At 31.3% G+C, this 13758-nt stretch overlaps 2 protein-coding genes across 5 annotated transcripts in view; one reads left to right on the plus strand and one right to left on the minus strand.

The window, feature by feature from the left end:
* Positions 1–482: 482 nt before the first annotated feature.
* Positions 483–1652, minus strand: RpS17 (ribosomal protein S17). The gene is made up of 3 exons (XM_003702526.3): positions 1555–1652; positions 1109–1260; positions 483–806 (listed from the first exon to the last, which is right to left on the minus strand). The coding sequence occupies exons 1-3, from the start codon at positions 1555–1557 to the stop codon at positions 563–565; spliced, it is 399 nt and encodes a 132-aa protein (XP_003702574.1). The 5' UTR covers positions 1558–1652; the 3' UTR covers positions 483–562.
* A 1036-nt stretch (positions 1653–2688) lies between these two features.
* Fur2 (furin-like protease 2) overlaps positions 2689–13758 on the plus strand; it is a 461999-nt gene continuing 450929 nt past the window's right edge. For 2 of the 4 annotated variants that reach the window (XM_012283553.2, XM_012283554.2), the window contains exon 1: positions 2689–3467. The gene's annotated coding sequence lies outside the window, so the exon portion shown is untranslated. Of the gene's footprint in view, positions 3468–6180; positions 6296–10827; positions 11157–13758 lie in introns of those variants that run through there. The other 2 variants (XM_076532816.1, XM_076532815.1) reach the window with 2 other exon arrangements.

A 13758-nucleotide genomic window follows, 5' to 3' on the forward strand; every position in this document is an offset into this window, starting at 1 on the left:
ATATTAGTAATTTAAACACCTTATCAATAATAAATTCAGTCTGTAAATATTCTCTTTATCTTAAATTTTTTATAAAATACATGATGCAATTGTCAATATATGTTTATTTACACTAAGTATATATTTAAGGAAACATTTAAATCAACACTGATACGTTTATTGAGAAATCTTTGCTTTAAAATATCAATAAAAAAAATTCAAAGAACATGAACTTACTGTGGGTCACGAAAAGTAAGGTTCGATTAAAATGGCCGACGCTTGCGCATGCGCACTTCGTTAAAACCATTTGTGTTATTTCGCATTTTAAAGAAATAAGCTAAATTGTACATATATATGTTTTAAGATCTAATTTTGTTAAACTCTTGTTTATTAAGCAATAGTTTCGTAAAAATGGAACTACTTTGAATAATTTTGGTGCTTACCTTGTACAAATCAGTATGGAAAGCAGTAAAATCATACTAGAAACAATATGAAAACGTAAGTATTTTTTTTAGAATGTCAGCCTGCAATTTTATTAAAAAGTGCACAACTAACAATCCTGTTTAGTATAAACAATAAAGTTTTAAGAACGTCTGTTGTTGTACGGCGGTAACTGAGATTGTGTGAGTTGTAATCCAGGAATGTTGTTGAATCCAAGCATCTGTAACATCTCCTTGGTCTCCGGATCAACTTCAATAATGTCATGTTCCAAAGCAGAAACTTCAGGAACATAGTTGTCTCTGCGTTCCCTCTCTTCTTCTTGCAATTTGATGGAAATACCACGCACTTGACTGTGTCTGAGTCGCTTCATCAAATGCGTAACAAATCTATTTGACAAAGATGAGAATAATAAAATTGCATTGCAAGCGTGACCAGCTTTAAATTAATGAATTTTTACATAAGTTATTAACCTTTGGACATGATTCAAAGGAAACAATTACAATAACTTACAAATTTATATAGACATTCGACAAATACTTGGTTGTCTTTGGTATGGATAAAAATTGTAAGCATAGACATTAATATAAATTTTCAGTCTACGCTTTAGAGATGAAAAATATTATAGCTTAAACAAGGTTAAAAGTGTTTCGGACCTGAAAAGTTAAACAAGTAATTTATAAATACATACCCAGCGATTTTGTTTCTTAAAGATTTGCTAGGAATAATAGCAATTTCTTCGCATATCCTCTTATTCGTATGGAAATCCATAGTCAACCGAGTGTAATATTTTTCAATGATAAGCTTGGCGGCCTTTTTGACCGTCTTTGTTCTGACGCGACTCTGAAACCATAAAAAAATACATTATATTTCTAGAAACTCAATTCGTCAAACCTTTCTCCCATTTATTGTTGAGAGGTTCAAAAGTATTTGCAAACACCATAAAATCCGTTCACATAACCTCAATTGTCACGATCACAAAAAGCAAATTTTTATCACAAGTTTACATAACCAATATTCACACATTTTGGTCAATAAAACTTGACAGTTTACTGATAAATAATTTATTTTTACGTTAGATAACGGATTACAAGGATATTTTTCGATTTTTATTCAAATATATCAAAACGTACGCACCATGATGCCTAGTGTTCCGGAAAAGACATACAAAATGGACGACAGATACTACCGCCACTCGAAACTATCAATACTTCGAAATGCGATGTTGGCGACATCTGAAATTTAAATTTGAACATATTTATTTACTGCTGATAATGTACGCAAATAGAATTTGAACGTAGCGTTATTAGATAACAAGAACAATAATACTGAATAATAATAATCACTAATAATAATTATTAATACTTAAATAACAATACTAAAACAATTCTTAACAAACAAATTCTTCGAATTGCAAAATTTAAGTGTCTCGTAAAAAAAATTATTTAAATTTAATTTAATCATTTGTATTTTATCTATCAGCACCATTTTAGTTTTTCTTTTTTTTGTATTTATTTCATAAATTTCTAAATATGAGATATTTGTACACTCGAGGGCTCACAGAAAAGGGTCATATATCCAAATAATCTGTTAATTTTTTGTATCATCAATCAACTCAGTCTCCTAATGAAGAAAAAATTAGTTCTCATATAACTTTATAATATCGTGGAATGTGGTAATAAATCTTGTTTCAAAACGAGTCATAATATGTCGAGAAATAAAAAAGAGCATATAAATTTCAGTCGTATATGAATGAGTGCATGCGTGTATGTTGGTCTATTTTTGTATAACTCCAGACTGAATGAATCAGAGTGCTCTTCGGAGTTAAATATTCTGAGTGCAACGAATTTTTGCTGGTACATGTCAGATCATTCTGTTCGGAGGAAAAGGTAGTTTATGAGTGAACAAATGTTGGTCTGTTGCCATATGCGTCAGCGAGAGGTTCCTATTGTGCATTAAACGAGAGTGCACCAAACGAGTGTGCAGTAAACGAGCGTGCACTAAACCCGTAGACTGTAGACTGCACTAAAGCGTAGATTGTAACGATCCCAACATGTTCTTCTGAAGATAACGTAGAAATTTAACTAAAGCCCAGACAAATATGCGAATATTAATACAAATTAATAATAAGATAATTAAGGGTTGAACATTGGTTATTTAAATAAATATTATTGTTAACAAAGAAAGACTGTAAATACTTTGATATAAATAGAATCGTCTTCAAATCGATTACAGTAGGTGGCACCAGCAAAATATCGATGGAGCCAGTAGGAGACGTCAGTGGCTCAAAACATGTCGTACGCTGTGTTGTCGCGTTATGGAGTAAGGTTAACCGAGTCACAGTCATCTTTCCCGCGAGTGACATTCCATTCCCTGAACGGTGCAAATGTTCCTAATTACCGATCACGAGTCAGCATCGACGAATCGTTCGTAAGATATCAGAAAATTAGACAGGCCAGGTGACAAGGTGCGAGTGGTGCGCGCAGTTGTGGGGAAAGGTATGTGGTGGGGGCAGCACTGTGCTTTAAACGGAGTGGGGAGAGAGAGAGTTCGTAGTAAGAAGAAGGACGCGTGATACGTGAATGAAAGAGAGGGGCTAACGGTAGCGAGATCGTGGAAAAGAGAGAGAGCAAAGTTTCGTTCAGAGGCTCACGATAGCCCGTGGGAACAAGACGGCCGAACGTTGGCGGGAGAAGGATAAACGACGAACGAGAAGGAAGGGTAGATTCACGAGGGAGAGGCGACGAGTTTGTTTATCGCCTTGGTGAACGGCGAGAGCAGTCAGTGCGGTGCTACACTTGGCCTGTAGTGGTTGGAGCGATCAGTCGGTCGGTTCTTCTGACAACTTGCTTCGTGTTGTGAGTGGGTGTCGTGTTTTCTCATGTCAACGTCCGTCGGTTGAGAATCTCGTGCCGGAAGAACATGCCGCGAACCGCTGCCAAAACATAGTTTCGTTCGGTCGTGTATCGTTGTGCCAAAGATCACGGTGACATTTCGTGTGGTACAATCGGCTGGAGGGAAGCTGCTACACACCGGGTTCACCGAAACAGGTAAGCGTCTTGTCATTCCAAGAGATAAACGTCGCGTTGATTGCGGTTAACCCCCTGTCACTTTTATATCGGCTGTTGTGTCTCTGAGGTTGCTCCGTATCGGCCCGTTCTATGCGATGACCGATTGCACGACTCTCGCCTTTGTTTCCGTCAGCTGACACCGTTGCGTCCTCGTGTACCACAGACTTTCTCCTTGCGAAACTTCTCTCGCTCTCGACCTTCGCAGATTTGGGAGAAATTCTCCATGATTATAGGGGGCTCCGAAAGTGATCGTTTCGCAAAATTATGGCGTGCCTTCCTTTGTAATCAGGAAGAAATTCGTGTATCAAGGTTTCTTCATAAGTAGGGAGTTATTTTAGCTGAGCTGTTAGTTTTGGGGGACGTTGTGATTTTGAAATTCTTTCATTTTGAGAGTTTTTAGGTTTAAATTATGAAGTTATTGAGGTACTAAATTTTAGAGTTCTTAAATTTTTAGATTTATAAATTATTATCAAATTTTCTAACTGTCAAATTTGTATGCCATGTTTGCAAATATTTAATTCTGAAAATTACTGAATTATTGTTTGCTTTCAAATTTTTTAAATTGACAGATTTCTCAATCTTTAAGTTTGCAAGTTTCTATATCCCCAAATTATGAAATTTCTAGCTAAATTTTTGAAGAAATTCTTGATTCTCAATTTTCAAATTTTGATGACTAAATATCTATATTTGCACACTGCAAAATTTTCAAGAGATTAATTTGTAAATTCTAAAATTCGCAAATCAATGTACTTCACAAATCTTCAATTTAAAAAATTCAAAAATTTTCAAACTTCTCTAATTCTTTAAGACATTATATAATTTTTTAGTTATCAATATGACATTTCCAAATTAATAAATTTCCCTATTTTGAAATTTACCAAATGTGCAACCTGTCAAATTTCTGAGCTTTCAAGTTTCTGAGTTAAATTTTTGGATAATCGAGATGTCAGGTTTCTAAATTTTCAAATGTATAAATTCGCAAATTACAAAATCCAATATCCAAATTTTTTAAAAGTTCAAATTATCAAATTGTCATGTGATTTGATGAACGTATTTTTAATTCTCATAATTTTCAAGCTTTTTGGTGTTTAAATGTTTAAATATCAAAATTTCCAAATTACTAAATTACAAAATTCATTTCCAAAATTCCACATTTTTAAGTTGTCACATGTCTAACTTTAGATCTTTGAATTGTCATATTTGCTAGATTCAAACTTCAAATTTCCCCCTTTCCAAATGCTTAAATTTACAAACTCTCAAACACAGACACTGATTTTCAAAAATTTACAACAAAACTTTTTCTCAATTTACAAATCTAGCAAATCTTACAAATTTTCTCTAGCAACCTACACTTTATCAGTGTTTGATGAAAAGAAATCTTTCTAATTTTGCCACCTAACCTCACATTCTCTTAAATCATCAAATCTACAAATTTTCAAATTTATTTCATTAATTGAATAATCCAAACAGATTACAATTGCTATTTTTTAAAATACTGCTTTTTATTAAAAAAGCTGAAAGTCACGGTTACAAAATTTGCATGAAAACGTTATTACAATTATTCATGACTTCCATGAGTAACAAATTTTACAAGCTACACTTTATCAGTGTTTGATAAATAGAAATCTTTCTAATTTTGCCTTCTAACCTCACATTCTCTCAAATCATCAAATTTACTTTATTTTGCACATTAAATTATCAAATTTACTTTACTTTGCACATTAAATTATCAAATTTACTTTACTTCACATATTAAATTATCAAATTTACTTTACTTTACATATTAACCCTTTACGCTCGAAAGGTAATTCTCAGTCACCATTTTATTTAATGCAATAATTTGAAATAAGCATTTTTTAACTGATTCTGTAATACATTGAAATTATAGTATATACTGAATTTTTCAGTAGATAAATAATAACCTAAAAAGAATTCATTTAACTTTTGAACTAGTAAGTTTTAAAGTTACTGTTTGTAAACAGTCAAATTACCTTCAAGTGCAAAGGGATAAATTATGAAATTTACTTTACGTATCAAATTATCAAATTTGCTTTACGTATCAAATTATCAAATTTACTTTACATATCAAATTATCAAATTTCTCCAGTAACCAAACAGAAACTAAAAAAGAATATCCAACCAAAAATTTTTAAATTTCGTCAAAGTCGCGTAAAATTGTTCCGCCATAATTGTGTTACAAGTTTGAATCGAAACCGCAGGTCGTGCATTCCTTCTTTCGAGGACACGAACTTTAAACTGAAATGATTTCAACACCGAATGGTTCTCCGGCGAATTTCTCCTCGGGTAGGAGTCGTTGATCCGCGTTCTTTCACTTTCGTCGAAAATACAGGGTAACCGATAGGTGTATGTGTGCGTGGTATTGCACTGCGTGCAAGGGGGGGAATACGCTGTGAAAGCAATAACGGTCTGCGTTGGCGTTTATCCGGGACAGGCGTGCGAAAAATTGTATCGTACGCGAGCTGCGTCCTCGAAGAAATATATCCTGGTGTCACGTTCTAATCATGCGGGCTCGAAAAACCTTTTAGCCACGATTAACGCTCTTTTTTGAACCAAAACTAATTACGGCCTCGCGTTTCGTTTGCGGAACACGTAGCCACCGTTTTTCTGTCCAATTCTGTTTTCGTTTCTCCATCGAGCGGTTCTTCGCGTCTTCGGGCATTCAACGGGGACAAAAAAGAATTCGAACCTGTTCGGTTCCAGCAACTTGTCAACCGTGTTTACGAGGCATCCAGATGCTCTGTTGCTTTTCGAAAGCGTGTGTTTACTAAAGTGTACTTGCTGGATTGGTACGTGTGCTTGCGTTTCGAGCTGTTTCATTAGCGGTTGTGTAATAATAGGCTGTGTTTGATCATGTTGGTTTATTATTTTTAACATGTCGAGAACGAGTTTGAGTAAAGGTTACGAATCAAGTGCAACCAGTATTATTTGTGCAATAGAGACATGGTTTGACTTATGTAATTTATGGATATTTTAGAGGTGTTTCGTTAATCATTCTTTTTGCAATCTCTTGCAAACTCTATGTTGATGAAAATATTTCTTTTTTGTAACTTTATTTAAATTTGTACTTAAACAAAACATGTATATAAAAGAAGTTGAATATTGAGTTAAATATAAGAGTAAACTAAATTGAATATTAAGTTAAATCTCAGTATAAACGAAATTGAATAATAAATTATATACAAGTATAAATTAAATTGAATATGAAGTTAAATGTAAATATAAATGAAGTCAAATAACAAATTAAATATATATATAAATTAAGTTAAATATCAAGTTAAATGTCAACACAACTGAAGTCAAATAATAAATTAGATACAAATATAAATTAAGTTGAATATCAAGTTAAATGTCATTATAACTGAAGTCAAATAATAAATTAAATACAAGTATAAATTAAGTCAAATATCAAGTTAGGTCTCAATACAACTGAAGTCAAATAATAAATTAGATACAAGTATAAATTAAGTCAAATATCAAGTTAAGTCTCAATACAACTGAAGTCAAATAATAAATTAGATACAAGTATAAATTAAGTCAAATATCAAGTTAAATGTCATTATAACTGAGGTCAAATAATAAATTAAATACAAGTATAAATTAAGTCAAATATCAAGTTAAGTCTCAATACAACTGAAGTCAAATAATAAATTAGATACAAGTATAAATTAAGTCAAATATCAAGTTAAGTCTCAATACAACTGAAGTAAAATAATAAATTAGATACAAATATAAATTAAGTTGAATATCAAGTCAAATGTCAGTACAAGTAAAGTCAAATAATAAATTAAATATAAGTACAATCTAAATTGAATATCAAATTAAATATCAATATAAGTAAACTCCATATAAGTAAAAAATTAAATAAAAAAAATAAATATAAACTAAGTTAAATAATAAATTAAACATGAATATAATCTAAATTGAGTAATAAACTAAACACAAATATAAATTAATTTAAGCACTAACTAAAAATAGTATAATTAAAATTTATAATTTCCCCATGCAACAAAGCACTAAAATTATGTATCTCAAGTCCAATAACAAAAGAAACTCAGCCTTCAGTATTATGCAGCACAAACTAGCCTCGTAATTAATTACCAAAGTTTAGGTATACATTTCGCGTTGATAAAAATCTCCGTAAAGGAAGTAACGATTTTCCCTAATCGACTTTCTCGATCTTCATTAAAAAAGTGCCTATAATCATCGACCTTCCAAACAAGCTAGAAAGTGTGAAAAATTATTGCGCTCTGCAATTTGCAAGTTAATTAAAAAAAAAAAAAAAAAAAAAATTGAAACACATAATGGTTTCAACATTTTATCCAGCGAGTCTTACATCATACTTCATTGTGTCAGTTCATACCTAATTTCTTGCACGTTTACCCTACTCCATAAATTCATATCAGGCAACTTCGGTACCTGGAAGTTTATCGTCATGGTGGAAGCGTGTTATCAGACATCATATTTTTTTTCCGGGGCAAAAAAAAGCACACAATTCACCGTTTAATCAAACAGGTAACCGTGCACACCGTAGCACGGCTGTGTGTTACAATTTTCACCCTGATCCCTGGGTAATTTCGGTGCACGGCTCGAAGTTAGCCAACCGAGCGTTCAAATCAGATACGTCTTATCGAGGTAACGTTTTCCTTTTTTTTTCCCTCTCTCTTTCTCCCCGTCGCTGATGGACGTTGGCTAAATTACTCGAACTTGTTCCGTAATTAGAACAGAAATATCGTGCAGCTGTTTCTTCGTGGCTTATTTCATGCGACAAACTTACGAGTAATTACAATCGACTCGTGTCTCGAACTAGACGCGGGGTATCAATAAGGTTATCGATAAATACTCAAAGTTTATCGTATTAAATTTTTGGAGCTCTTTTAGATGGAGTGTTGTAACGCTATTGTCGATTATTTTGCGTTTAGCGATATTTAATGGTAGCATATCGATATTTAATGATACTTGATATGGATATCGATATCTAATAACGGAATGAGGTAATGGAGAATTTTGATGTGGATTTTTGTACGAAAATTATGGGGTGATTTTTTATTTTAGATTCAGGTTACGAAATTTGGATAAGAATAAATAAAATATTATAAGTTGCGATATTAGGATGTTATCGACATATCGATGTATCGATAATACTTCGGTTATTGATATCTGATTATTTAAGAAATATTTCAGAATAAAATAAAAAATAAAGCCACGTTTTAAAGTTATTCTGAATTTTTTTACTTTCGATGAAAGTTTGTTATTTATTTCGTACTTAGAATTAGGTTATTTTAGATTTGAGGTTAAAATAAGGGAAAACAGATTTGAGTAACATTAGGTTTCGTTATAATATGATATTTATGATATATTGAATTATCGATAACATTTTCATGTTATCCATAAAATTTGCATATATAAAAACCAAATAATCTGAATTAAAATAACAAATTAATAATCTAAAATCAAATTGTGCTTTTGTTGGATTAAATTTAATACAATTATGAATTTTTTATTTGAAAGTAAATTTAATATAATTCAATATAATTATTAAATTAAAGAATTTAGTTTAATAAATTTCATTTAACAAATTTAAAAGAAATTAAATTTAATAAATTGAATATAATTATAAAGTTTTTTTTTGAAATTAAATTTAATATACTTCAATATAATTATTAAATTAAAGAATTTAGTTTAATAAATTTAATTTAACAAATTTAAAAGAAATTAAATTTAATATAATTCAATGTAATTATTAAATTAAAGAATTTAGTTTAATAAATTTAATTTAACAAATTTAAAAGAAATTAAATTTAATAAATTTAATGTAATTATGTAATTTTTATTTGAAATTAAATTTTAATGTTATGTGACATTACAATATTACAATATATTTAATTATTACTAATATTTCAAAATGGTATTCACAAAACTTTGTACATAAAGCAGAGAATAAATTATGTAATCGTTTAGGTTTAATTATTGCTTTCAAATTAGCTGAACTAAAGTTTAAAATGAAAACAATAATACGATATCATAAAAATATTGAATTGTCAATAAAATCTTAATCAACATTTATCGATAACATTTAGTGTATAAAACCTAAATGATCTAATGTTTGTGTCTGGTTTCCTTATTATTTGGTTTAGATTAGATTGTGCTTGAAATTTAAACAAGGATAAGTGGATTTGAACGATGATATTTCGCACTAATATTCTGACGTTATTACTGCAATAATATTGTGACTATCCATATACTCAGTTATTTACAACATTTCGATGTTATCCGTATTTATTTAACTTTCTCTAAAAATAATCTCTGACAAATAATTTAAAACAATTTAAAATTGAACTGAATATCATACGTTTCAAATATTTTAAAGAATTTCAAATAGAACCGCTAGTTAGGTTAGGTTTGGAGTTCAATCAGCGATGAGTTTTGATTACAATGTAACAATGATGTCAATACATCAAATGATTTAGTAAAATTTCCCTATTTACGTAAAATTATAAAATAAATTCTTCATTTCTAAAAATTAAATAATCACAAATAAAATTATATATTTAACTAGAATGGGTGTGGTTAATACCTACTCCAAATTAGTTTATGTTACATTCAAAATTCATACAATGAACAGATACGATTGAAAATATTAATATTATATTGACATATCGGTACTATAAATTGAACAATTAATCCACATTATTCATACGAATATTACATACATATATTACATGTTATTATATTCATTATATAATAATACATTATTCATTATCAAATACCTACACATCCACATTATTAATACAAAGAATTACTAACACATAGCTCCTAATAACCACTAAATTTCCCCCACATAAAAACAAAACCAAATCAAAATTACACATCAGAAGTCCAAGCAAAAATAACACAAAAATTCAAATAATAATATTACCTCATAACAATTTCCCAGAAATATTCAAACTCATTTCCGTATAAAACGAAGTAGTTTACGAAGCCGGCAACAATCGCACAATTATGGTTTACTTTCTCGAATTGCGGTACCTGTATCGAGTCAGTGGAGGGAATAAGCCGATCTCGAGACGGAGCCGGTATCGAGGATCATTGGCGAAGATCGATCACCGACGTTGCGCCGGTAAACACGTATATAAGTACTGGTCGGGATCGAGATTGCTTCGGTCAGAATTTGACAGAACTGTAGAGCCAAATTCGTTAGCCCAGCGAAGGAAATATCGTTGGGTCGATGATCTAATTTCACTCGCAAACTATCCGAGCGAACGTGTATTCGCGGATAGTTCGGCAAGTAGTAGTAGCTGCGAGTCGCAGACAAGAGGAGAAGTCGATATACCTGGTTGTATTGTCGATAGTTACCGCGAAACGAGCGAAAGGCCGATCGAGTTCTACGACTGGCTTCGAGTTAACTGGATTCGCTCGTGAAATTGCTATTGCTATTGCTATTGCGAGCAACAGTTTAACAGGCAAATTCAAGTGACGCGTGAAAGATGTGTTTCCGGCTCTCCGGCTCCCTTTTACATGGATTTCCGTTTCAACGTTTTCTGGATAAATACGGAGAACCACCTTCGTCCGAGCAAATAAGGAAATTTTAGGAATTTACTTCGGACAAATTTTCCTCGAGAGCTGGAAATTTCGAAACGTTTATGAAGGGTAAACAAATTTTGTTTATTGTTGTGATTAAGGGAGCTGTTTGTTCTCTGTCTTTCTCGATTTCTGGGAAACTTGGGAATTCAATGAATGTCTATTAACCTCTTAGGCTATAGTTTCACGAATCATCTCTCTGTTCGGAGGTTCGCTATGGCGGCTTTCGAATGTCGTAAATTATATAACGCCATAATGGCTTTTAACGTGCAGCAAAAATTATAGTCTCTTTTATTCTTTCTTCATTATAATATCGTGCGATCGACTTCAATTTGTCGATCAAAATTCGACAGCGATCATCTGCTTTCTCATGTCAAGATTCCGCCGTTTGTTTAACACAGTTACATCAATATTCACAGTACTGTATTCATAGTACTGCGTTTGTTTATGCGTAAAATTTAACCTTTTAGGCACGACGCGCCACTATAGTGGCTTCCACGAATTGTCTCTCTGTATGACAGTCCACTATGGCGGCTTTCGAATGTCGTAGATTACATAGCGCCATTACACTCTACTGACTCGTTCACCGTTTCAATTGAATGATCTTCTTCATACGTTTTGATTCGCACTTTGTTTGACTTCATCACGTTTTATGAGAGTATTAACAAATCTCACAAAAGTACATTACATGTGAATAAAAGGTAACGCCAAGTTTAGGCACCATGGAAACACTAATACACGATATTGGAAATATTTGGAAATTATTTTGTGAATTTTCTAAAAAAGTAAATTATCAAAGTTAAAGCATATTATGTCTTTGGTAAAATTATAATTTAATCATGAAAAACTTGTAATATACTTAATATACTTAATGTACATGTAATGTACTTAATATACTTAATGTACATGTAATGTATTTAACACTCCAAGTGTGTCTCACAAACACCATCGATGACCCTCACGTTACTCAATTATAATTAGTATAAATATTAATAAAAATAAAAATTATATTACTTCTGAGATGCATGAAGATTGTTTTGAGGAACTTTAACATTATTATTTACACGTCATTGTAGCATTTAAAATTTGACACTTAAAACTTAAAAACTTGGAAATTGCAATATGAAGGGAATAAGTTAAAATTGATATTCACAACTAAAAGTCGTAGCGTTAAGGGTTAAAACAACTTCCAAAGATTATTTATAATTTATTACAAGTTAAAATAATAAGTAGTTTTGTAAGAAATATTTTGAGTGGGATCTAAACTTCCCAATATACCTCCAAATATTATTCTAAAGTATGATTGATAAGGGTTAATAAAGAATTAATATTTTTTCTGTACAAAGTACTTACACAGCTGAATAAAAAAAGGAGAAAGTTTGGAATGATAATTTCACTTGAATTTGCAATGCGACGTTAAATATTGCAATAATAATCGAAACACAGCGCAAAATTCAAAGATAATAAAGCGGACCAAGTGAAATCGAAATGGGAATTCAACATCACATTATCTCAGTCGATGACAACTAAAAATACATCAGAAAAATAAATAAACAAGAGACGAAACATGATTGAATATACACATTAATTCATCTCGAAAATATAAACACGGAATTCAAGAAAAACATTTTGCAATCAAAAATAAAAAAAACAGAAACATTTACTCGATTTTACCTTTTATTAATCGATGATAATAATAAAAGAGGAAAATTTATGAAACTAGAAACTTTATAGTCTGTTTTTTTATTAAAAAAGTAGATTTTGCGAAATCACAAGAAATCACTCTTAGTCATTTTTATAAATGAAATCATGAATTAATATGTTTGATTCCGCCATGACAGCTGTGTCTTTGAGGACTGCTCTAAAATGTGTTATATTACACAAATCGAACCCGAAAGTATTTCTCATCGTTAAGTATTTCAAATGTACATATTCTGCAGCTTCTTTACATAGAAATGTATATAATCTTATCACAAACGAAATTATAGATTAACAAGTTCGATCTCGCAACAACAGCTGTGGCGCTGAGGACTGCTCTAAAATGTGTTACATTACACAGCCGGCTTCAAAACTGTTTCCCATTGTTTCATCGTCAACTGCCTCTACTGTACATATTCTGTAATTTATTTGTGTGTACTCTGTAACTATTTAACAAACGAAATTATAGAGTGACAGATTCGATTCCGCAACAACAGCTGTGGTTTGAGGACTACTCTAAAATGTGTCATATTACACTGTCGGGTCTGAAAGTGTTCTTCATCGTCCATCCATCATTTCTAATTTATATATTCTGTAATTTATTTGTGCATACTCTGTAACTATTTAACAAACGAAATTATAGACTAACACATTCGGTCCTGCAATAATAGCTGTGGTGTTGCGGTCTACTCTAAAATGTGTTATATTACATAGCCGGATCCGAAAGCGCTTCTCATCGTTCATTAATCATTTATAATTTGTATATTCTGTAATTTATTTGTGTATAGTCTGTAACTATTTAACAAACGAAATTATGGAATAACAGATTCCATCCCGCAACAACAGCTGTGGTTTGAGGACTACCCTAAAATGTGTTATATTACACAGCCGGATCCCAAAGCGTTTCTCATCGTTAATCAATCTTTTGTAATCTATATATTCTGTACTTTATTTGTGTATAGTCTGTAACTAT

This window comes from Megachile rotundata, chromosome 6 (assembly GCF_050947335.1).
Source record: "Megachile rotundata isolate GNS110a chromosome 6, iyMegRotu1, whole genome shotgun sequence".
Taxonomy (NCBI): domain Eukaryota; kingdom Metazoa; phylum Arthropoda; class Insecta; order Hymenoptera; family Megachilidae; genus Megachile; species Megachile rotundata.